This window comes from Echiichthys vipera (assembly GCF_963691815.1).
Source record: "Echiichthys vipera genome assembly, chromosome: 4".
NCBI classification, from domain to species: domain Eukaryota; kingdom Metazoa; phylum Chordata; class Actinopteri; order Perciformes; family Trachinidae; genus Echiichthys; species Echiichthys vipera.
This window is the reverse complement of record NC_139829.1, coordinates 21,001,089-21,025,014: the sequence shown is the minus strand read 5'-3', so window position 1 is coordinate 21,025,014 and position 23,926 is coordinate 21,001,089. Positions and strand designations below refer to the sequence as shown.

Below are 23,926 nucleotides of genomic sequence, written 5' to 3'. Positions count from 1 at the left end.
GGGCTGCAAGCAGAAAATATTGTTGACATGTTTCTCTCCGTTGCTAGGATACCGCTAACGCAGTATGGTATCAAATCAGTGGCTCATTTTTGAGATAGAGGGAAATAAATGTAAGCATATTTGAGTGTTTTTATTTTCTGAATAAATAAATACACGTGACAGTCTTAAAAAGAAGGTTTTTACAGTATATTCTTTAAAGGTTGAATGTGGAGAATGAGCAGAACTCCGCCATCTAGTGTCTCAAGATCGTAGACGCAACAACAACAACATAACTCCAGCAGTCGGGTTGCCAGATTCGTGTGTCGAGAGATCAGCCTGCACCATGTCAAGGGATGAGTCATACAGGGCAACAACTAATTTAGACTAATCAGTTAATTTGACAAGAGTATTTAACGTCAGCCAGTCTTCAACTGAAAGTCTTTCTTTGCGTGGTGTGTAATCAGAGGGAGATGAATGCACAGGCTGGCCTAGGGACCCCACGTGTGCAGACTCATTTCATTTTTATTTTATTTACTACACTACACTACACACTAAAAAAGTTGCCTTCTATTGGGCCCTTAGAAACATTAGCGCTGATTGTTTAGATATGAGACACATTTACCCAATCAGCCTTCATCATGTGGCCGGGTTCATAAGGTCAGTTTTGTTGTCAAATGATACTTCACTCGCTGTTAACAAACAGTATAGCGGCAAAATGTCAGAAAGGAAATGTGATAGCCGAGCATGACAAAGAAACGCACAACGACGACGGACCAAGATCTACTAAAGAAAATCCTAAATTGACAGGATTTTTCAAGGTTGCGGACTCTTCTTCTGTTCTAGGGTCTTTTCTTCTTATAAAGCATGATTAATAATGTGGGGGGGGGGCAAACAAACAGTAGCGTAGGGGCCCCTGACCAACTTAATCTGTGTGTAATCGATTAGCTAGCTAGCTCTCAACTCAGAATGATTATTTGTTTCTGTAGCCTAACAACGGACAACCATGGCAACCCTGCAATGCCTGTTACTATTGGCTGGAACAATGTAAACAGAACGTGACAGAAAGCCATTGTCAAACCCGTAAAAAAAAAAAAATTCTGACTAAAACATTTTTTATGGAAAAGCAATACTTTCATTCTGTACCCCTGGGTGTATTTTTTTTTTTTAATATAGCTTTTAATGAAGATTCTACATATTCAACCTTTAATTTTCCGTAGGTCTACTAATTAACTAATCCACACTTCATGTATAGTTGGCATAAAATATAAGAGTTTGATTAGATTAAACAAAACATTTAAAAAATATCGTTGTTTGTTGTTTTCATTTTTCTTGTTTTGAAAGAAAAACGCCGGATTTTGCCTTTAAAAAGTTCCTGGTGTGTGTTTGTTACCATGGTAACGAGGGGGCGGAACGCCGAACGCTGGTAGAAAGTTCGAAAACAACCTTTAAATCCATTCAGGCTTCTCTTATTTTGAAAATCTGTCTGTCCCGTTCATTCCAGCTTGCCGTGAATTGCTCCGGTGTCGCGAAGGTCTGTTGATCCACCCGTAATGTTACCCTGCACTGTTAGAGCTCTTGTACCATCGCTATTATAAGTGTTAAGTACTGTTGCTAGTGGGGACGTTGATCTAGGTTAGATATAGCATCGGTGTCTTTGTAGTAATCGGTTAAATGTTACCAAGCGCGCATAACAACACCTGTTATCCCGCAGAAAGCCGTGTGTGCGTGCGGGGATGACGGTGTGATGGACACACACGGACAGTCTCAGCTGGTTAGCCTGAGAGACACTGAGCTGGCGGACTCGTCTGTGACAGGACAAACACCAAATCTTCACCCGACAGGCCTTGTCCTCTCCAGACAACTTTAAAGCCGCGAGTTCCTGTTTTGCATGTCTCTCCACAGATATTTAAACTTAAAGTTAGCTCTCATCCCAGTTAGCACAGGATGGAAAAAGTACTCTTTTGATGGGCTGTTGTCGCGCAGTTTGCGGAACAACCGCGCACTTATTTAGCTATTGGGTATCTTAGATTAACTGTAATTAAACATTAGTGAAGCAAAGTTGGTTGCAGTCTGTTTATCTGCTAATATGGAGTCTGACGACGATGTGCCTCTCATCTTAACCTGGGACGAAGCAAACAGCGGTTTGCTCAACGAGGAGACTGAGAGAGGAGACGAAAGTAGGTCATACCCTCATCCCCAGCCATACTGTGTTATATATATAAGAGTTATATCCTAAAATAAATTTCAGTCAAAAGCAACTGGACTTGGTTATTTGTCTAGAAAGATATGCCTGGTCGGACCAGTCCCAGCCTGGTCCTGGTCCTGGTCCTGGTCCTGGTCCTGGACCAGTCCCAGCCTGGTCAGATGCGTTCATGAACTGATGAAGCCTCTTGGATGAGAGGTTAAACTTCCCAGACAAATAACCAAGTCCAGTTGCTTTTGACTGAAATTGCTTTGAGGCTAACGATGACCTGGACGAATGAGAACATTCACAGGCTTATAAGAGTTATATGCATGGACCGTGAATGTGGACATCAGTGTTGGTATTGCTACTATCTTTTATGGATGACTAAACTTGACTTAAGTTCAGTTTTATTCAAAGTGCCAAATCACAACAAAAGTTATCTCAGGACACTTTACAGAGCTGGTATAGACACACTCTCAATAAATAAAATGCATAAACGTACAAATTAATGTATAAATAAATGGACAAAAAAAAGCTGAAATAAATGAATAAATAAAGAGGACCTCTTGCCTCATTAACATATGTACACAGAAATACAGAAATAAATGTAGGTGAACAAAAATCGTATTCTTTTATTTTTTTATTGATACGTATATTATTTATTCATTTATTTATGTATTTTATTTTATTTATACATTATTCATGCATTGATTGATTAATTAATTTATTTCTCTATTTATTTATGCATATATTTATGTATTGAGACTTAAGTCATGTTTAGTCCTCCACAATCTTGGCATGGTATTGGATGTAATTTCCCTTTTTCCGACTCTAGTTTATTTTAGGATAATAATAACTTTATTTGTATAGCACCTTTAAACACAACAGTACAGTGCTTTGACAGCGAAAAATCGAAATGCACATACATTATAAACAAGACCAATAATAATAGTGAAATCCAGTACTTAAATTTAGTTCTTTTTTGTTATTTATTTATTTACTTTGATTTCTCAATGGATTTATACTTTGGATACTAAAATGTATCAATTAGTTTATTAATTTTTCTGATCAAATGAAATACATGTGAGAAAATGCAAACAGTTGCCAAGTTATCTATCACAGAAAACTAATGTAATCTAATGTAATGTTAAGTTTTTGTTGGAACTGTTGTTGGTGTTGATTCAGTTTTGTAGTTATTTTGGAGGCTATTATCAGTTTGTATTGCATTGTTTTATACTGAAAGTTGTTTCTAATACTTAGTTTACCCTCGTTTATATAAATGGGAGGGGACAACATCACAGCAAATCAATCAATTGACTCAACAATTCTCTTAAACATTTTCCACCAAAGAAACTGGCAACTGAGTGGAATAAACTTTCATTATGAGTTGTGATCATTCTACATTTCTGTCTCCACAATGCTTTGTTTTTGTTGAAGTATTTACTGTATATATCGTTGCCTATCGAAGATTATTTAGTATATTTGTTTATGTTATTATAGCAGTATACTGTGAAATGAAGTTAGTGTCCGTCCACTTACCAGATGTGCGCTACTAGCGCAGTCTGAAGCTGTTTCATGTTGTTGACAGTCAGCTGCACACATGCTGCACGTCCAGGCCACACTGCTTTAGTGTTGAGCAGAGATTCTCCACCAAACTCTGAGATCACGTGTGTTTGTGTATGTGTGTGTGCGTGTAGTACGTATGGGTATCCATGCATCCACTCAACATAGTAATCCTGCTGCCTTTGTGTTCCTCACATATAAGCTACAAACTGACCCATCTGAGAAACTGCTGCTTCAGCAGTCCCATGCACCCCCCAGCCCCTCCCCGGTGCTCATGGGCCGCATGTGTGTGTTGTGTGTGTGAATGTCTGCTCCCTGTGTGTAAGTGTGTCTGTGTATGTGCGCATACTGGATCACTTTCTCTGGCTCTGGAGGTAAACAGGAAGAGGAGAGCGGTTCTTTTTATTTTCTCTCAGGATATATGGGAGTGGTGGACATGGAGGAAGTATCACACTGTTCTTGCTGATTGCTGTTGGAGCTTTCTGGAAAGAGGGGGTTTGAACCTGGACACAGAGAAAGAAGGCTGCATCGTATCACCTCAGTGGCAGATCACTTACTTGGGTAGAAGAGTGGAGTTCGGTTTTACGCCTGACCCATCAGATCACCGCAAAACCAGATTTTATTGGTCCTGGGAGGAACGGCTATCATGACCGCTGAGCCTGTTTGTGTTTCTGTGAGCCCAACGCCACTGTGTTTTTGACTGGGAGCTCCGCACATGTTATTGTTCTCAAACAAATGAGGGGTTGGAGTGGCACACAGCAGACTCGGTGTGGACTCCTGTCAGGATAACAGCCAGGCTGCCGTTGGACTGGAATTTGATCTTCACACACTTGACGTCAAGGTGGACAGGGACAGTCTGTGACTGCATTTCAGACTCGTGGGGCCTCCACTGCATTTTATTCCAAGAAGTCTCGCCTGAAGCAGAAACATGTGATGTACAGCGCGTGTGAAGGGCACCCAGATAGACTCACATGGGACTAAAATATGCAGCTGCTTAAAGACACATGAAGGGATTGTTTATCCAAGAAAGAAACTGTGATTTGTATTCATGTAGGATCCTGCGTGAATCTGTGATTTAAGGTTATTAGATGATATTGAGTTAATCTGTATTTATTTATTTATTACTTTTTCAGTTATACTTTTGAGTTCCTTTTGAACTTGAGTCCTTTCTTAAACCAGCACTATCTGTGTCGTATAAAAGATCATCATGACCTAATTCTGCATCATGTCCTACGATGGTCCAAACACACTGCTTTCTGGGTGTTATTAGATATCTAGATATCTTCCCTGTCTTTTGAAGTAAGTCTCTCTCACAGGATCAATTCCTCCTGTGGTTTATCTGTCTTGTGTCTGTATCCTGTCTGCGGCAGGAAGGGAATGTAATAGACGATGTGATATCAGTGCAAACGCAGCACTTTTTCACTGACTTCATTGGGTTCAAAGACCAAAAGCTGTGGCAAAGGCACGGGGCCAATGTGTGCAAGTGTTTTACTGTTTTACTGCCACTAGTGACAGTGTCTCTCATCGACTGTAGAAGCAACCAGCTGTCCAAGAAGTACTGAGCTTCATAAGCATTGTTTTGAATGGTGTTCTGTCTCCAGTGTCACGTTGATATCCCAGCTTGGCCTGAATATTTCTGGATCTTTGAGGACTCCCATCCTGACTGTGTTTCTGGAGTTTGCATCAAGCCTGAGTGGAATGTTTAGCCATCTGTATCTCAAGATGTGCGTGGAAGCTGGAATAAGACCAGTGAACTGTGAATGACACACACACACACACAAACACACACACACACACACAAACACAAACACACACACAAACACACACACACACACACACACACACACACACACACACACACACACACACACACACACATGTTGTTGTGGACTTCAGGGGCCTTGATTCATTCACATAGCTTGGGAATACAGACAAAAGCAAACTTGATCAATGGAGTGCATATGCGGACAGACAGCTGGTTCCTATGAAGAGCAGAACCACTACGGGAGTCCAGTAGTGATCTCCTCCTATGCCCTACAGTTAGAACTAGACTGCATTGGTAGGTCCCTTCTATGAACAGTGTGTGTCTGTGTGTGTCTGTGACCCCTATACGGAAGGATAAATATGGAGATTAAATTACTTTTTTTTTTTTTTTAATGTAAGTTGTTCTTTTCTATTTAAGCTGTATCAATACACTGACACATTATTGTTTTCTTCCAGATGGAGGAGGAGGCAATTATGACATAGTGAACAACGCTGTTATCTCAACCCCTGGACCACAAAACCACAGGGCCCAAAATGTGTCCATACGGCAAAGCTGGGAGATGAACTACCAAGAGGCAGCCATCTACCTGCAGGTATTCACACGCAGTGGCATTTGTTAGTTACTGAGTGTACAGGGCACTGAGGGCAGCTCAGCTGGGTAATATAATGTTTTTTATTAACCCTCCACACTATATTACCTGTCGATGGCTATATTTACGTCATGAAGAGCTGTTGGAAGTTATAAATCAGTTAGGATACAAGGGACTTTAAAGTACAAAGAAAGTAGAGAAGCACAAATATGAACATTTCTGAATTTAAAAACAAAACAAACAGCTAATTTATAATCTTGAATCACTGTAGTGGGGAATGTTTGTCACACCCCTCTAGCAGTGAGAGGAATTACACAAACACTGTCGACGTCTGCTTATGACGTATGCCTGAAGTTTTTCTTCTAAAGCTTCCCCCATAATCCTGGCTGGTTCATTGACCAAAAATGCATCACTTCCAGCGTGCCAGTGCGGGAATCTCGAATACAGAGAGAGCTTTCCCCGGTGACGATAGGCTAAATCAATCTTGTGAACTTGTTTACAAGGGCATTGGTGTAACAGACGGTCATTTATATGTAAACGTTTTAATTTCACATGCAGGAAGGAGAGAACAATGATAAGTTCTTCACCCATCCCCGAAACCCAAAGGCGCTGGCAGCGTACCTGTTTGCCCACAACCACCTTTTCTACATGATGGAGCTGCTGACTGGCCTGCTGCTGATGATGCTGTCACTGTGTGAAGCCCCCGCTGTGCCCTCGCTGCGCCTGGATGTCTATGTGAGTGAACAATAACACAAAAAACCCAAGCTTATGCACGCAGTTTCCTGTAAAAAAAATAAAAAGCACCTATGTATTTGATACCTCTGCAGGTCCATGCCACTCTGGAGCTGCTGGCTTTGGTTATGGTGGCGTTTGAACTATGCATGAAACTTCGCTGGTTAGGCTTCCACACCTTCATACGACACAAGAGGACCATGGTGAAGGTAACCGTCCGTGACGGCTCATTTCTGTCACCCTGCTGTCTGCCTGCCCCCATGTCATAGGTTGGGATTCAGCTTCTGTCTCTGCATATAGTTCATGTTGTCTTGTCTCCCCGTACAGGCGTGTGTGTTGCTGCTACAGTTCGTGGAGGCCATAGTGGTTCTGATCAGACAGACGTCGCACATGAGAGTGACGAGAGCTCTCAGACCAATATTCCTGGTTGACTGTAGATACTGTGGTGCTGTGCGCAGGTACGTAATAACCTAAACAAGCAGTCACACAGTCCGGTGAAAGTCGAATTTCCAGGTTCTTCAATGGAGAAGTTTTCATAACAACAAGCACCAAATGGAAGAGAAAAAATAAAGGAAAGACCAGACAGAGCCGCAAAACATCACTTTTCAGCCTCCAAAAAGTGTCTTCCACTATTAGCTACTAGTGTAGTTGTGAAATATCTTTCAAAAATGGCATTCACTTCTCACTGATGGTTGGTTTTAATGGCTACTTTGATTGTTTACTTCAAAGGTAGCCCCCCTGTTTCACCGCCACTTCACCGTAAGCCGCCGTTCCAGTTTAAGGAGGCAATTACCGTAGTGACGGACAAACAGGAAGAAAATGCGTAACGTTAGCTGTCCTCGTGAATGCCTCTATGTTTAGTTTTCATGAATGTTACACATAACGTCACCTACCTGATCAGTCTTCATAGTTTTGTTTGAGGAAATCTGTCAGTCGCGTTTTGTATGTTGCTTGTTGTTGCGGTTAACCTCTATCTCTAATTAATTTTCTAAACAAATCTATTTGTCTTTGAAACCTGTTTGAGTAAACACGTGCGTCATGTGGAATGTTGTGCACCACTTTGAATTGTTTAAATAGTAAACCTTATTCATGATAAATTGCGAGTGTATTGCCAAACACACATCTCTCTCTCCCCGTCACGCGCACATGCACACGCAAACACAAACTCAAACACAGACACACACCCACCACTGTTAGGTTACCACACCAAATAGGCATAATTCATTTTTTTCTGCAAAATAACACAAATTATAATACATTTTTAGGCAAAATTATAATATTTTTCTATCCGATTAATCAATGGAATAATCGATAGAACAGCTAACTAACAGATAGCTGCAGCCCTATGTTAAACAAAGTCATCACTGACACCGTTCCCTTCATCCAATCAGGAACTTGCGGCAGATCTTCCAGTCCCTCCCACCTTTTATTGACATCCTCCTACTGCTGCTCTTCTTTATGGTTATATTTGCTATCTTGGGTAAGTATTTTTTTTCTTCTAAAGTATACTTGAGACTTCTTTTCTGCTTTCTTTTAAGGGCAAAAAATAGTTAAGGGTGAATCATCTACCGTCTTCATAATGAACAGGGTTTCCGTGACTATCCTGTTGTCTCGTTCCAGGTTTCTGCCTCTTCTCTCCAAACACTGCTGACCCGGTACGTTGAGTCTTTAGTCAGTTAGTTTGTGTGAGTTACGTAAGTTTGAGGGATTTTTGTGTCTGTAGCGGGCACATTTCCTGACTTCAGCTCTCTCCTCTCACCACAGTACTTCAGCACTATGGAGAACAGCCTCGTCAGTCTGTTTGTGTTGCTGACCACAGCAAAGTAAGCACACGTTGCACTGTTCAGTTTTCTGTTTCATCTTTACACACATGGCATGCAAGCATCACTTCCTATTTTCAGAGCTCATCATAATTTTTTTTCTCCCTTGCCACATGTGTGTTAAGGTCGATTCCAGTTTTTATTTTCTATCTCATGACTTGTGTATCCCTTGTTTCCCTCTTTCTTGTAGTTTCCCTGATGTGATGATGCCATCATACTCCAAGAACCGCTGGTCCTGTGTTTTCTTCATTGTGTACCTCTCCATAGAGCTCTACTTTATCATGAACCTGGTACAAATGGCCTCCTTTCCACCACTTCTAACATTTCAGTCCTATAGAGAGGCCAAGTCCCTCCCCTTCTATTGGACCACCATGGGACCTTATGTTGGACAAAAAAAATGTACGGTAGCAAACAGCGAGAGACAAATGACATTTTGATCCCATAAGAATTGGGAATTCATAACAAATTTTTTTTTTCTCAATTTTAAAGATACTTTTGCAAGTTGAGAACGCAGTTTTTGTTGAAGTCTTAATCCCTATTTGGATGGCATTAGTTTTATGTGGGGATTTTGGGTAAGGTAATTTTTACCAGAGGTTTTAGTCCTGTGCGAATGCGCCATGTCAGCAGTTAGTTCGGGGAATGTCAGTAAAAATGATAGTGATTTTCACCTTCAGTAAGAAAATACCTCAGGTAAAACTAGGTCTGTCCGAATATGACCCTCTGTATCAGGAAGCTACGTGGCAACAGGGAGGTGACGTAGTGCGCAAATCGTGTAGCCCCTCCCACTCCTCGTAGAATACAGGGATTTCTTAATCCCGTACAAATGGCTATTTATATTACAGACCTCCTTAGATAAAACTATTTTACCCCGCGTCCCCACATTAAACTAATCCTGTCCGGATAGGGTTTAAGACTGAAAATACATAATTAGAAAGGTGTTGAATACACATGAACAGCTCATGCTCAACTCCTTCCCTTCCCAACTGATAAAAAGGTGCTGCATTAAAACAAATCAGATAAGATAACGTTACATTTGTGCATGGACCATAGCGATGTTACCTTGCAAGTAAGCTCTGAGACGTTTATTGTGCGTTTCACACAAAACACAAATGGTACTACGACAAATTTCTGCTTTCTTGACTCAAAATTATCTTTTAAATTGACCAACGTGTAATTCATGGCACAATTTAAACAATATCAAAACATTTTTGTCTCACCGCTGACTTCCGTACGTATTTTTTTTCCTAAATACGGTCCCATGGGGGACTTTCCCTCTCTATTAAAAACAGAGATGTCATCCAATGAGCCCTTTGACATGATCCCTCATGAGCTTCCCTTGTCTCTCTCCCTCCAGCTCTTAGCAGTGGTGTTTGATACATTCAATGACGTCGAGAAGATGAAGTTTAAATCTCTTTTACTTCACAAACGCTCCGCTATTGACCATGCCTTTCAGCTGTTGGTGAGCCGGCAGGTACGACCTCAGAGCTCTATGTCATGCAATTAATATTTTTGTCATTTATTTTTGATATAAAGCACTCACAGACACTGCGTTTGTCTGTGTCTCTGTCGCTTTCTCTCCAGAGGCCGATGGGCGTGTCGCTGAAACAGTTTGATGGTCTGATGCGATTTTACAGACCACGAATGTCTGCAAGAGACCGCTTCCTCACATATAAAGCTCTTAACACCTCAGGGGCTCCTATGCTGAGGTAACTGTGAAGCACATACATTTTCAGTTAAAATCCTTCTGCATTTAATTGCATTGCTACATTTTCTGTGTTCTGGTTCAGTCTACAGGACTTCTATAAGTTCTATGAGGTCACTGGCCTTAAGTGGAAGGTAAGTAGCCTGACATTTATATTGTGTAGTTATAATTCACGCTATATTGTTTACTTTTAATGTCCATGTACTGCATATACGTGTGTGTGTGTTTAGGCACGACGCAGTGGAGAACATTGGTTTGATGACCTTCCACACACGACCTTCCTCATTTTCAAAGGCAAGTTCTGTTTTTTTCTCTGTGTGTTTATCAGACAAAATATATCTCCTATCCTTATTCTCAACACTTTCTTCTCTTTCTTTAATAGGCATCAACCTGCTTGTGAAGTCAAAGGCCTTCCAATATGCCATGTGTAAGCAAAATCATTTTCATTCTCCCAGCTGTCCTGACACAGAGGCAACGTCTCTCATCATAAACCTTTCAAACCTTTTTTTCTCACGTGGCTGCAGATGCGGTGGTGGCCATCAACGGCGTGTGGATCCTCGTGGAGACGTACACACTGAATAGTAAGATCTTTCCAGACGACGTAAACGCATGTGTGACTGAAGGGAAGTGGTTCACGCTACATGTCTCTCACCTTCCTTTCCTCGTGCAGGTGGATTCTCCTGGTCCAGATTTGTTCCCTGGAGTTACATTGTTTTTCTGACCAGTGAGTAGGCCGGATGCTGTCTCCCACTCACGTTACTGCTCTTAGAGGACGTCAAGGATTCAAGTTTTTCACATGCATTTTTACCAATATTAACTCTGCCTCTGTCCTTCCACTTTTTAGTTTATGGTGTAGAGGTGTTATTGAAAATAACTGGTTTGGGGCCGATGGCTTATTTCAGCTCTGGGTGGAATCTGTGAGTAATGACTTTGGACACCGGGTCTAATGATTGAAAGACTGAATGAGTACTGAATCCAATAACTGCAGACTTGTAAACGGGTTAGGCCAAATGCCACAGTAAACATAAGACGGCACACATCCGTTATTCTCTGTCTGGACATTTGCATTCAGTACTCTGTGAAAAGCAAAAACATAAATTTCAACACATTTCAGACACTGTTCTGCGTGGTTTGATGGTGACGCTCGCTGTACTCGTCTGTCCAGGTTTGACTTCTCAGTGACAGTGTTTGCCTTCCTGGGACTGATTGCGCTTGCCTTCGATATGGAGCCGTTTTACTTTATCGTAGTTCTCAGACCACTTCAGCTGCTCCGGTACACTTTTATTTTCAGTAAAACATGTACTCAAATGTCATATTTTCCTTCATGTTAAAATGTTGATCGGTTATCTTTCACAGGTTGTTTAAGATAAAGCAGAGGTATCGTAATGTGTTGGACACCATGTTCGAGCTCTTCCCCAGAATGGCAAGTCTCGGGTTGACCTTAATCATCTTCTACTACTCCTTCGCCATCGTCGGGATGGAGTTCTTTGCAGATGTGGTTTTCCCCAACTGCTGCAAGTGAGTCGAGCAACTGAGATTTATTTCTCAGTATTTTACACATTGGCGGATTGGGAGGTATTGGCATTAACTCTGGTCATCTGCATTTTCTTACATCTTTTGACACAAAAGGATAAATTATATTTTATTATGGGTTTTTTTTTTCCAGCACCAGCACAGTGGCAGACTCCTACAGACAGATCAACGTCACCTATGGCAACAAAACAGTTTTGGAAGAAGGCTACTATTATCTCAATAACTTCAACAACATCCTCAGCAGCTTTGGTAATTCCTCTTATTTTTTTCTTTTAAAATAGGCTGGGAATATTCTATATAATTGTTATTGTCAACAAATGACACGGAAAGACCAAATAAGCGCTGGTTCGTCCCTCAGTACTTTAAAACATCTTGAGCTTGTTTGTGGCTCACCCATTCGTTCCTGCTTAAGACATGAAACAGCTCGTGAATATTAGGTTCTTTTTTTTTAAGAAAAGCCTGAATAATTTCCACCTTCTTTAAGCTATTGTTAATAAGAAGTGTATAGTTATTAGCTCATCCATCCATCCACACACCCGGTCGCTGAAGTTTTTAGAAAACATTGCTTAAACAGGACTAAATAATGTATTTGTTTGGGACTATTTTTCTAGATTTGTACACTTTCCTGTCTTCTAATTTGTGGATTTTTTTCTTTTTTATTTAGTGACTCTGTTTGAACTGACTGTGGTCAATAACTGGTACATCACCATGGTAAGATCAAGCCATTTACCTGTGGTCTTTGATCAATCACCACTCTGCTGTCTTTTCATTGATCAGTGGGTTTTGCTGTCTCACTGCTACGGTGTTCACTCTCCCACAGGAAGGAGTAACTTCTATGACCACCCACTGGAGCCGGCTCTACTTCATGACCTTTTACATAGTAACCATGGTGAGGCCTGTGTACTCATATGCGTTTGTGATTTGCATCTCTGCTTTTATCCATGCACGTGTGTAATATTTTGTCCCTCCAGGTTGTGATGACCATCATCGTGGCATTCATTCTGGATGCATTTGTGTTCCGCATGAACTACAGCCGCAAGAACCGGGAACCAGTGGAGAACCCAGAGGGTGAGATCGAGTGTGTTTGTGTGTGCGTGCATGTGCGAATACATTTACAGAATAGCCCTAACACCCCATTGTAGAGGACAGTGCAATGTGTGAATTAGCGTTCAGTGGGTCATTTTTTTTTATCTGTGTGCACATTCTCTAGATGAGAACGGGATAGTGTTTGAAGTAGAGGTGAGTCGTGATGAAGCTCTGACCACTCTGGAGCTGTACAAACAGACTTGCCCAGGACTGTCCTCCCTCAGCTCTCTACAGGGAGTCCTACAAACTATGGACAGGGGAGGGGTAAGAAAACCCACACGCACACAGAATGACTCTTTTAGTCCACTGCTTTTCACATGAAATCTCACTTACCAGCTTTCCCTGCTGCGTTGGTGCGTACAGCACTTGTCTCTGGTGTACCTAGGTCGCAGGTCTAGGACGAAGAGCGACCTCAGTATGAAAATGTACGAGGAGGAGATACAGGTAAGACACTGGACAAATGATCCCGAGTACCATCTCAATGGTCGGTCTGTCATAACCTCCTCTACGTCTCGTTTCAGCACGAGTGGTATGCCGAGTATGCAAGGGAAAACCTGCCTGAGCGAGACCAAAGCCTGGAGCGGGATCTGGACAGTCCCGTCTCTGACCCGTCTTCGTTCCCAGAGCCTCAGCTCAACTCACAGACTGGTCCTCACAGCATCAACTAGTGCGTACACACACACCACCATCTCAAATGCAGAGAAACCCCCTTCACTCCAGGTCTTCTCCAGTTCACCCACATACCTAGTTCGCCACAGTGGGAAACTAGTCCGGGCCTTTTGGACTGATGTGAGAGTGAGTTAATGATGACTCCTTCCTGACGCCGTCGACACACACACAGACAGAAGTGAAGGTCTGTTGCTCGACCACTGAAGCGGGAAAGTTGCCCTCTGTTGGCCTTTTCAAAGACTGCAGCCAATACTACCAAGGAGTCGATACTACTACAGTATGTTGTGTATGTATACTGCTGTAGGTGACCTCTTGTAAATCATGTAGTACTTTAACCCTATGCCTTAGTTAAACAGCTCATCTGATCAGTATTAACACAGTACATCTAAGTTATCTAAAGACCAAAAGTACTATAAATACATAACACTCCTTTTTAGCTCAACTCAACAAAACAATTACGGTTTATCTCTTACTGATGTCTCAACACAGACTCAAAGTATTTTACTTTTATATAACTTCTTATTCTGTAATGTATTTGAGTTCATTAAGAAGGGGTTTTAATAAACTGTTACAATTGTCAAGTGCATTTATGTATTTTTGCTGTATTATCAAGCTGCTGGTAACTGCGTTTTTACCTACTGTGTATCTTTTAACACAAACCAGCAAAGCATTAACTACTACGACCTGTAAAAACAAATACCAAACCAAAATAATTTAATGCCCCCAAAGCAGCTTTGTACAAGGCCATTTTAACATTTTGATTTACAGTACATTTAGTTCATTCACATATTTTAGAGGACAAATTTCTACAACCTTTGTTTTCCCTCTGGACTCACAAAGTGCCGTGACAGTTCCAGTCAGCAAAAACAAGTTGAATAAAGGCACAGTGTAATAAGTGTCAGCTCTCCCTGAGGAGAAAAGTCTCAGTTTGTTGTTCATTTGCCTGCCTGGTTTCAGATGGCTCTGGGTAGGAGGCTAGTGCACAAAGTGTGCGGTTGATTGTTATATAAAAAGTGCATGAATATGATGTGTGGAAGAAGATGTACGTCTGTTCCAGGGCATCATGTTGTATTACGGGAGGATGTCCCTCATTTCAGACCGGGAGGGTCAGATCTACTCGTGAATTTTGCCAAACTCTGTGAGGAGTGCAATGAGAAGGAATGTGGCGTAGAAGACGAGGAGAAATATCCCGTACGTCCGACCCAAATGGAACTGGCACAGTGGAACGATGACGAAGGACAGGACCAGAGACACGCCCAAAGATCCTGCGAGAACCCACGTCAACAAACCCTCTGATTCAAACTGTGGAGGAGAAAGAGACAAATGCATCATGTTTTTAGGTATCTGTAACCCCAATATTTCTCTGAATGTTTGACCAGAATCGTAATCTGTGTGTGTTTGAGGAGATTACCTGCACGTCAGAATGTGTATGAACCATCTGCAACAGACAACCTAAACCAACTCCAAAGAGCATGTCTGAGGAAAACACAGTCAAGGATGCAATCTATAACAGTCACTGTTATACAGTACATGTCAATATGTTGTGTTTTTATACAGACACATGTTCTCTTATTAAGGATACTGAAAATGATGCCTCCGAAGCAGGCAGATATGGCCATCCGTGGGTAGCCCTGACGGGCGATGGTGATGTCAGAAAAACAGTCTGAAAAGGAGAGGTGCATACAGATGATGTGCTAAAGATTTGAAGAACAAGCACATATTTTTATATGTTTTGAACTAGGTTCACAAATATCACCTCCTATGCTGTTGCCCCAGGCCAACAGAGTCAGCCCCAGCACAGTGTTGCTGAGACTTAGCACCACACCAAGCATGTGCAGAAGACTGACCACTTCAGAGGCTGCTGCGCTGATCAACACAGCACTCACCACGAAGCCCAGAACAGCAAACAGCTGGAAGGAGGGGAAAAGAAAACATTAGAATTAAATACACATAAGCAATGAATAAAACACTCAACTCATCCAACTGGTTATGAAAAAATGTTTTAAGAGCTGTCTCAATACCTGCAAGTTGGATTGGCACAACATTTTGTACAAACAAAACATTCATGGTTCCCGGAGAGCTTTGATTCTCTGCCCGAACATGATTTGGCCTCGTTGTGATTTTTCAAAATGAACCCAGGCTTGAATCAGCAGGAGTGTGCTTGAGTTCCTAGTGTCTGTTTGTTCTGTGTTTTGCGTTTTTACAGTTGAAATTCATGTTTTTTTAATCAGGCTGGGGTCCAAACCTGCTGGGGCCCAATCACAGCTCTAGTTCCCAGACGCCCCCGTCAGGTCACATTTGTTATTTGTCTAGTTGGTTAATGTCCATGTACCTGCAGAACTACTGGCATTCTCACCAGCTCGAGCTGTACTTTGTGTTTAGTGCTAATTAGCAAATGTTGGAATGCTTAACTAGGATGTTGACCATGTTGTGATGTTAGCATTTAGCTCAAAGCACTGCTGCGCCTCAGTGGAGCCTCACGGAGCAGTTAGTATAGAAAAAGAAGATTATGCCTCTTATTGGAATGAAATTACACACTCACAATACACACCTAAACAGACAGTACACTGTGGCAGACTACCTCACCACAGTGACTGATAAGAACCCGAGGAAGACAGTGATGACGTACAGACTGAGTGAGCGCAGCGCGGCAATAGAGAAGCGCAGACAGACGGACCAGGTTGCCCAGAGAGGACAGGCTGTCATTATGATGAGACAGAACAACACAACTAACACAATGTCAGAATTATAAAAACATTAGGTCTGACAGAAAGAGAATAATTACATCTCCTTCTAATAGAAAATAAATAATGTGCAGGGTTGGCTGCTAAATGTCTCTTCCTGCTACGATAAAAGAGGCAACCAGTAGAATGTTCTTGAAAATGTACCATATTGTGATGATCACCACCATCTCCTCTGCTCTCTCCATTCCTTTTTCTTTATTTTAATTATTTATATAAGCCTGTGAATGTTCTCATTCGTCCAGGTCATCGTTATCCTCAAAGCAATTTCAGTCAAAAACAACTGGACTGGTTGTTTGTCTAGGAAGACGTTTCACCTCTCATCCAAGAGGCTTCATCAGTTCATGTACGCATCTGACCAGGCTGGGACTGGTCCAACTAACTGGTGTGGAGATCCAGGTATTTAACCTCTCACAAGGCCGATGATGTCACTGACACTCTTTGTGCTCCAAGTGCCCACGCCCGTCGTTAGAGTGACAGTCGTTGGTGGGCAGTTGGTTTCGACGTCGTTAGTGCTCTATTGAGTCTGAACGACAGTCGTTGGGGTCACCCGGGCCATGTGTGAACAGTTGTCCTTTGAGGTTAGATTGTTGAATCTCCTGGGAAGGGATGAAAGGGCGGCATTGTAAATTGGAGATAAGTGGTGTCTCAGACCCCCTCCTCTGTTTAGCGATGGTTTCTCCACTTTTACATAGATGGCTTCTTTTACTCCTCTTTCAAACCATCTGTCCTCTCTGTCCAAGATTTGGACATTGCTGTCATCAAAGGAGTGGGCTTTCTCCTTGAGGTGTAAGTGGACAGCCGAGTCCAGGCCTGAGGAGTTAGCTCTCCTGTGTTGGGCCATGCGTTTATGCAGTGGTTGTTTTGTTTCTCCAATGTAAAGATCTTTGCATTCCTCATTGCATTGGACAGCATAAACCAGGTTGCTTTTGTGGTGGTGTGGTGTTCTGTCCTTCGGATGTACTAGTCTCTGTCTGAGTGTGTTCAGTGTGTTCAGACTCAATAGAGCACTAACGAAGTCGAAACCAACTGCCCACCAACGACTGTAACTCTAACGACGGGCGTGGGCACTTGGAGCACAAAGAGTGTCAGTGACATCATCGGCCTTGTGAGAGGTTAAATACCTGGATCTCCACACCAGTTAGTTGGACCAGTCCCAGCCTGGTCAGATGCGTACATGAACTGATGAAGCCTCTTGGATGAGAGGTGAAACGTCTTCCTAGACAAACAACCAGTCCAGTTGTTTTTGACTGAAATTGCTTTGAGGATAATTATTTATATAATGTTTTTAATTTATATCTATTTTATTCTGTTATATAATACTGTATAGTTATTCATCTTATATTTATTTTGTGTCAGTTGAATTCATTGCATTTGGCAACACATTTCAAATGGCATGCCAACCGAATTGATAAATGATCAATTCATCGCGAAAGTTTCTTCTCGTCAGACAAGTTAGTTGTATGGTAAGGATGTCCTCTTACCTTTTCTTAGCTAGTAGAGGACATCCTTACCATACAACTAACTTGTCTGACTAGAAGAAACTTTAACTTTCAAAATGGATAAAGAAGACTTTAGGAATACAATCGATCTGATCAATTCATCATCCAATACGTTTTCATGACCTGAAAGTTCCCCCCCCCCAAAAAAAAGAGTGCATATCCTGTACATTTTGGACAATATTGGAACCTTTTTAATATCCACAAATACTTACTGAATGATATTTGGGAGGACAGTCATTACTGGTGGTGCAGAAGACAATAGCAGACAGGAAAAGTCCCAGAAGAAGCGTCAGCAGACAGAGAGGAAACTGCCCTTGGATCATATAATCTCCATCTTAGACATTAGCGAAGGAAAAAAATGAAGAGATTTAAAAATAGGGTGATGATTTAACAATATACTCCATTTGGTTACGGCTGCTAAAGTATGTTATGGTGCACTTACATATTCCAGACTGGAAGGAGAGCACACACACCAGAGGAGCGGTGATCAGATGAATGCAGTTTAGTGGACGTCTCCAGTTCCTGTCTTCTTTATCAGGGTCGACCACGGGGATGCAGAGCAGCAGCAGGAACTCTAGAGGTGTCTGATGGGTTTTAGACAGCTTTTCACTCCTTTGACTTGCTCTACCAAACCAGATTCCTTTAGAAATTGAGCTTTTTACACTGCTCCTTATATCTGTCTACCATCACACACACACACACACACATACCTTCAGTACTTTGAGGAGTCTCCAGCTCCACGATTTCCTCCTCCACTTCCTGTTGTCCACCGGGTTCAGAGAGCTCAGCAGGATCTGACTCGTGGACTCAGAGTAAGGAAGAAGCGGCCTGTACTCTGACTCTGAAACACACACACGCGTGCATGTTATGGTCCTGATCATGCAGAAAAATCCTGGTGTTTATTAACTTATATGGTGGTTTATAGAAGGGTGCTGCATCCTACCGTACTCCTGTTGGACAGTCCCTCCTGTCAGACAGGGAACGTTATCATCAGAGGAGTCAGACGAGTGAAACTCTGCAAAGACCGAAAATATTACTGGTAATTGTAGAAACATTTCTTTTAAATTTGTTTGCGTGTATATGTATTTGTGTTTCCTACCTTGAATATGTCCATCGTTGCGGACACTGGAGTTCAGTGAATGTTTCTGCCGGTTGTAGATGTACGCGCTGATGATAACAGTCAACACATAGACCACATAGAGGCCCAGGTAACCTGGAGAAAGGAAATGAAGCAAAGTGAAAGATTGGAGTAAAGCTGCTCTTGAAACTGGATGCATACACGGTATAGTGTCTATACAGTCTACTGTTTGTGTGGAAATGTCTAAGAATGGGTAGGTGACAGAAAAGTATGGCTGGGTGATTCTTTGTACAGTACTGCATTCTGGGAAAGTTTTTGGTCAGACAGATAGCTGAGATTGCAGATGTTGGCAGCCAGAAAACAAACACACACACACACACACACCCCGTTTGTCTTGGCTTGTGGCCTAACTTTCAACAAAATCTCATTGAAATCTGTTAACGAGTAACTAAAACAAACAAAGAAAAGCCTCTAAAGCAGGGCTCTACCCATACCGAACAATAAATCTTAATTGTAAAAATGTATTTGTTTATACAGCAATATACAACGCAAAGAGCTCAACAAAAAAATCCTTCGAAAAAGGACCAATATGTGTGTGAGTGTGTGTGTGTGTACCCAGTGTTTCTCCCAGTGTGGTGGTTCCTCTGTACAACATGAGGAAAGTCCAAAACACTGCAACCATGTAGAAGGTGACGTCACGCAGAAAAGGACGTGAGGCGACAGCGAAAGGCTTGACCAGCGCCACGCTGCCTGCAACTACAGTGGTGACAAATATACCAGCTCCTGTGGGTGGAGTGAAAGAGATGAGCCACGTTTTCATATTAAAAAGCTTGAGTTGTTCATTTATATGTGTGTCTGTGTGTGTGTGCCTACCAAATAAGGCTCCGACAGCCAGCCCAGCGGTGTGTGGGTGAGAGAAAGCTGCGATGGCACTGAAGACGTCAGGCGCTCCATTACCAAGAGCCAGAAGTGTCACACCCTCAGCAAAAAAAAGCAGTCAAGGAAAATATTCCGTACAAAACGATAATTTACCAACATCGAAAAACAGGAAGTGTGCTGGTGAATCATCTGCCTGATTGCTTTGTACTGATTGTACATGTTACGCTCCTGATATATATATATACGCACACTGGAGATCAAAATTAGAGAACTAATTATTTATACTGTATTTTAAAATTATTATTTTTTATTGTTCATAATTTGACAGAATATCTAATGCAGCTATACCACTGCTGTATTAGCATGTTTTAAATAGCCAAGAGACCAGTACCCACTGAAGAGATTTAAACACTGTTTTCTTAGGACTATAGGATTAAAAAAATGAATAGGAAGTGTAGAGGCCCTTGTTTTGAATGACTCACTAGTTTCTCACACTGCTCTGGTTTGATCTTGGTCCGTTCTTTTTCAGTCTCTTAAACAGTTCAGTAACTTTAGTGGGTTTCTTAGACTTTGTTGCCAAGGATTTTCCAGAGATTCTCTATGGGGTTTAGATCTGGACTCTGACACTTCCTCCTCCAAATTTAACTTTGTTAGACATTTTCTTCAGTCTGACGCTGAACATAAAGTTACAGTATTGAAATTATAAATCAAGTATTTATAATTTGTTCTCTTATTTTGATCTCCAGTGTATATGAACGTACATAAATATAACAAAGTGAGAACGTCTGAGGGAAGTTCGGTGGATGTAGATTAAGGATACAGCCACGTTGTGAGTGAGGTGCAGACTGGTAGAGATGGCTGACAGGTTGGGACAGAAACTGTGGAGAAACAGTGAAAATTAATACATTAAATTATTTTTTTTTTACTGTAAACATACAGCAGCTTCTTGACCATTCAGCGACTGAAGGGCACTTGTGTTTGGGGTAAAATAGCAGAACTAACTGTGTTTCCTTTGAGGAAATCCCACCATCTTACAACTTAAGTGAAACAGTGATGAAAAACTCTACAGTCATGTGACTTCATGTGAATATTAAGCTGATAACACTCCATAGCTGAAACCAATCACTGGAAATGGGTGGATTGGGATTGCTGGCATGACGCATACTGCAAAGGGGAACTTGCGGCACATACTGACACTGGCAACATTAGAGACACTTACAATTTAGACGCTGTGACTCCGAGAATGACGAACAAAAAGAGCAGCCATATAATCTGTGGAGAAGCAGAAGAAAGTAATGTTTTCTCAACACACACTCAGAGAAGATGGGGTGCTGCTGAGTCTGTAGCTAAACACGGTTTCATGAGTTGACCCTGATAAACACGGTCTTGTTTGACTCCACGGATCCTATTGTTCCTAATCTGTAGCATAGACCATTTAAATTCTACACTTCCTTGACAGATTCAGACAAATGTCACTCGTACTTTCCCTCCCAATAGTGCGCTCAATGCAATTTTCAGTGTGACAGTTTGATTTGTGTTGCAAAGAGGGCAATGCAGGAAGTTTGTACATTCCTACAAAAAAACCCAGTATTCAGCAAAGAGTGAAATGACTGAGCGCCGGCAAATCAGATGATTGATAATGCCTTGTTCTCCTACAGTAAAGATATCTTCCTCAAAAGATGGTGCTGAGCTGTGGTTTCATGTTGTACAACCCCCCCCCCACACACACACACACACACACACACACACACACACACACACACTTACACAGAGAGTGATGGTGAGAGGTGTGAGGTTGGGAGGAAGCAGACAGAAGGCAACATTAAGGTAGTTGATGAAGCCATCTTCCATGCTACAGTCTGGCGTGTTCTTCACAAACGCACAGCGGTCTGCGGCACTGAGGTTCATCACACGGTCACACTGAACCCACACAAAAACAGAAAAAACAAAGATATCAGGGTGTTTTTTTTTCTTCAACTTACTTGCCTAAATGACTCAAATTATATTCATTTTTCAAAAACAAATTTGAGCACCTCTTACTCATCATTATAGCACTTAAATACAAATACTTACAGTTACTCCATGAATTTAAAGTATTGTGAAAAACATTACTATAATGGTAACGCTTTAGTGTGCAGTGGGTCTTTATTGACTCCAGTTCTCTCTCATTGTGTATGTATCCTGTTGCGCTAAATGCCTTCAAGTATAATACACACTACAAACTACATATGACAGCTTTGTAATATTTAGCCCAGAAGCCAAGACACTTAACAGCATTTTGAGGGACATGCTTCAAGTAAACATAAAATCAACTTGTGGACACTAAGGATGAAATAGAGTTATAGAGGAGTTTTTCAAATTGTGTGTATGTTAGTAGTGTTTTCCACTTACAAACAGGAGGGGGTATTATATACTGTATGTATTTAACAATATGATACAGTCCAGTGCAGCACCATCACATCCCTACGGCCTCAGTAATAAACACAATGTTGCATTAACAAACACCTTGACTTTTAACAAAAACTGGCCATTATATGCTTCTAAAGCTATTGCACTGGATTGTAATTGTACGTGCTAAAGTATTAAATGTGCCAGGGAGTGTATATCTTCAAATATCAATATACATTAGGCTATCACGTTTATTTATCTAGCTTTTAGAATAAGTGTGGAAACAACCCAGAGCATGGCAAACAAATATATATATATATATATATATATATATATATATATATATATGCTTAACTGCCCCAAGTGCTCCATATAGAAACAATAAGGGAAAAGTAAAGTTTTTTTTAACTATATTTATAATTATTTTTCAAGGGTTGTTGTCACTTGGTGGATCTCTCTTTGCCTGTGGCCATTAAACTATAAAATGCATCCCTATGAGAGTCTGTCACCTCCTCTCTGTAATTCAGACCCAACCACAGACAATCTTCGACCTTTTATATATTTCACAACTGTAAATAATAACTTCTGTAAATTTAAATTTGAGTTCTTTCTAATATATCTTTAGTCTGTATAATAGTTGTTGTTTTTATATCTGGAGTTTCGTAACAAAAACAATATCCCCCTGGGATTATTAAAGTATTTCTGACTGATCTATTTATTTATTTATTTATTCACCAGGAATGTGTGGCACCATGTTGTGTATTACACACCGATAGGATCATTTTAATATCTGTTGTATTGTATCTGCATCATGTTGTTTTTCATGGCTGCAGCATGGGTGAAGAGTCCAAGACAAATGTCCCACTTGGACAATAAAGTTAATCTTACTTTAATCTTAAATTGTGCTTCAATGCACACATCACCCCCAATATGCTAGAATACAGACTGGGAAATTCGTATTAATTAAAGGAATACTGGTTTTATTAAAATAAAAACATGTAAATGAGCGTAGAGTAGGACATGGTGACACTATGTAGAGGCCCACAGACTTACACTTGTATCTGGGGGGTCACATGTTAATGAAGTAAACATGTTTGTCACATTAACACAGAGCAGTTAGACTTGATTCACCAGTGGATATTAATCATGTGACAGCTGCAGAAAAGAAACCTGACAGCTGGAAAACTAGCTGCGCATGGATCCAGTGAACAGCCAGCACACATACAAACATACAAACATACAAACACTTGTGAAACTCACACCAAACACAGTCGATATGTTTAATTTGGTCAAATCTCACAGACCTCATCGTTGCTGTTTTGGAACATGGTGGCTCGTGTGGTGTTTGAAGACAGCCCGGTTAATCCGACATCGGGCCGGTTCACGGGGACCTGAGAGCCAGAGGTGAGCTGCTGGAGACCCGGTGACACCAGCAGCAGCAGCAGCAGAAGAAGAAGTGACAGGTAAACAGAAGACATGGTTTCTTTATCCTGCAGCCGCGTCCATACTGGCGGACAGGACCGTTTTACTCCCGCAATCCGCACCGTTCACTTTAAATGAAACCGGAAAAGCTGAGAAACGTCGTTTGAAACACACCTCGTTATTGTAGCTTCAATTGAACATCAATTATTTGTTTCTTTAGACCTTTTAAAGGCTGTCCGCTCGGATACAGCGTCCGTGAACATTGCGAACACCTTCAGCTGAAACCACACCTA

The 23,926-nt window shown here is 41.4% G+C and overlaps 2 protein-coding genes across 2 annotated transcripts; one reads left to right on the top strand and one right to left on the bottom strand.

The window, feature by feature from the left end:
- Positions 1-1,519: 1,519 nt before the first annotated feature.
- Positions 1,520-14,228, top strand: tpcn1 (two pore segment channel 1). The gene is made up of 26 exons (XM_083912204.1): positions 1,520-2,156; positions 5,948-6,084; positions 6,640-6,816; positions 6,909-7,022; positions 7,141-7,271; positions 8,205-8,293; positions 8,434-8,468; positions 8,578-8,636; positions 8,824-8,923; positions 9,988-10,104; positions 10,215-10,339; positions 10,421-10,469; positions 10,566-10,629; positions 10,718-10,762; positions 10,860-10,916; positions 11,006-11,059; positions 11,180-11,252; positions 11,501-11,608; positions 11,692-11,853; positions 12,002-12,117; positions 12,533-12,579; positions 12,689-12,757; positions 12,840-12,936; positions 13,079-13,218; positions 13,318-13,398; positions 13,476-14,228. The coding sequence occupies exons 1-26, from the start codon at positions 2,066-2,068 to the stop codon at positions 13,620-13,622; spliced, it is 2,484 nt and encodes an 827-aa protein (XP_083768330.1). The 5' UTR covers positions 1,520-2,065; the 3' UTR covers positions 13,623-14,228.
- Positions 14,229-14,320: 92 nt separating this feature from the next.
- Positions 14,321-23,883, bottom strand: slc8b1 (solute carrier family 8 member B1). Its single transcript, XM_083912205.1, has 15 exons — positions 23,516-23,883; positions 21,591-21,743; positions 21,043-21,095; positions 20,644-20,701; positions 19,818-19,923; positions 19,560-19,727; positions 18,966-19,079; positions 18,810-18,881; positions 18,577-18,707; positions 18,309-18,450; positions 18,079-18,200; positions 15,380-15,533; positions 15,206-15,286; positions 15,035-15,099; positions 14,321-14,925 (listed from the first exon to the last, which is right to left on the bottom strand). The coding sequence occupies exons 1-15, from the start codon at positions 23,687-23,689 to the stop codon at positions 14,737-14,739; spliced, it is 1,782 nt and encodes a 593-aa protein (XP_083768331.1). The 5' UTR covers positions 23,690-23,883; the 3' UTR covers positions 14,321-14,736.
- Between the last annotated feature and the right edge of the window lie 43 nt (positions 23,884-23,926).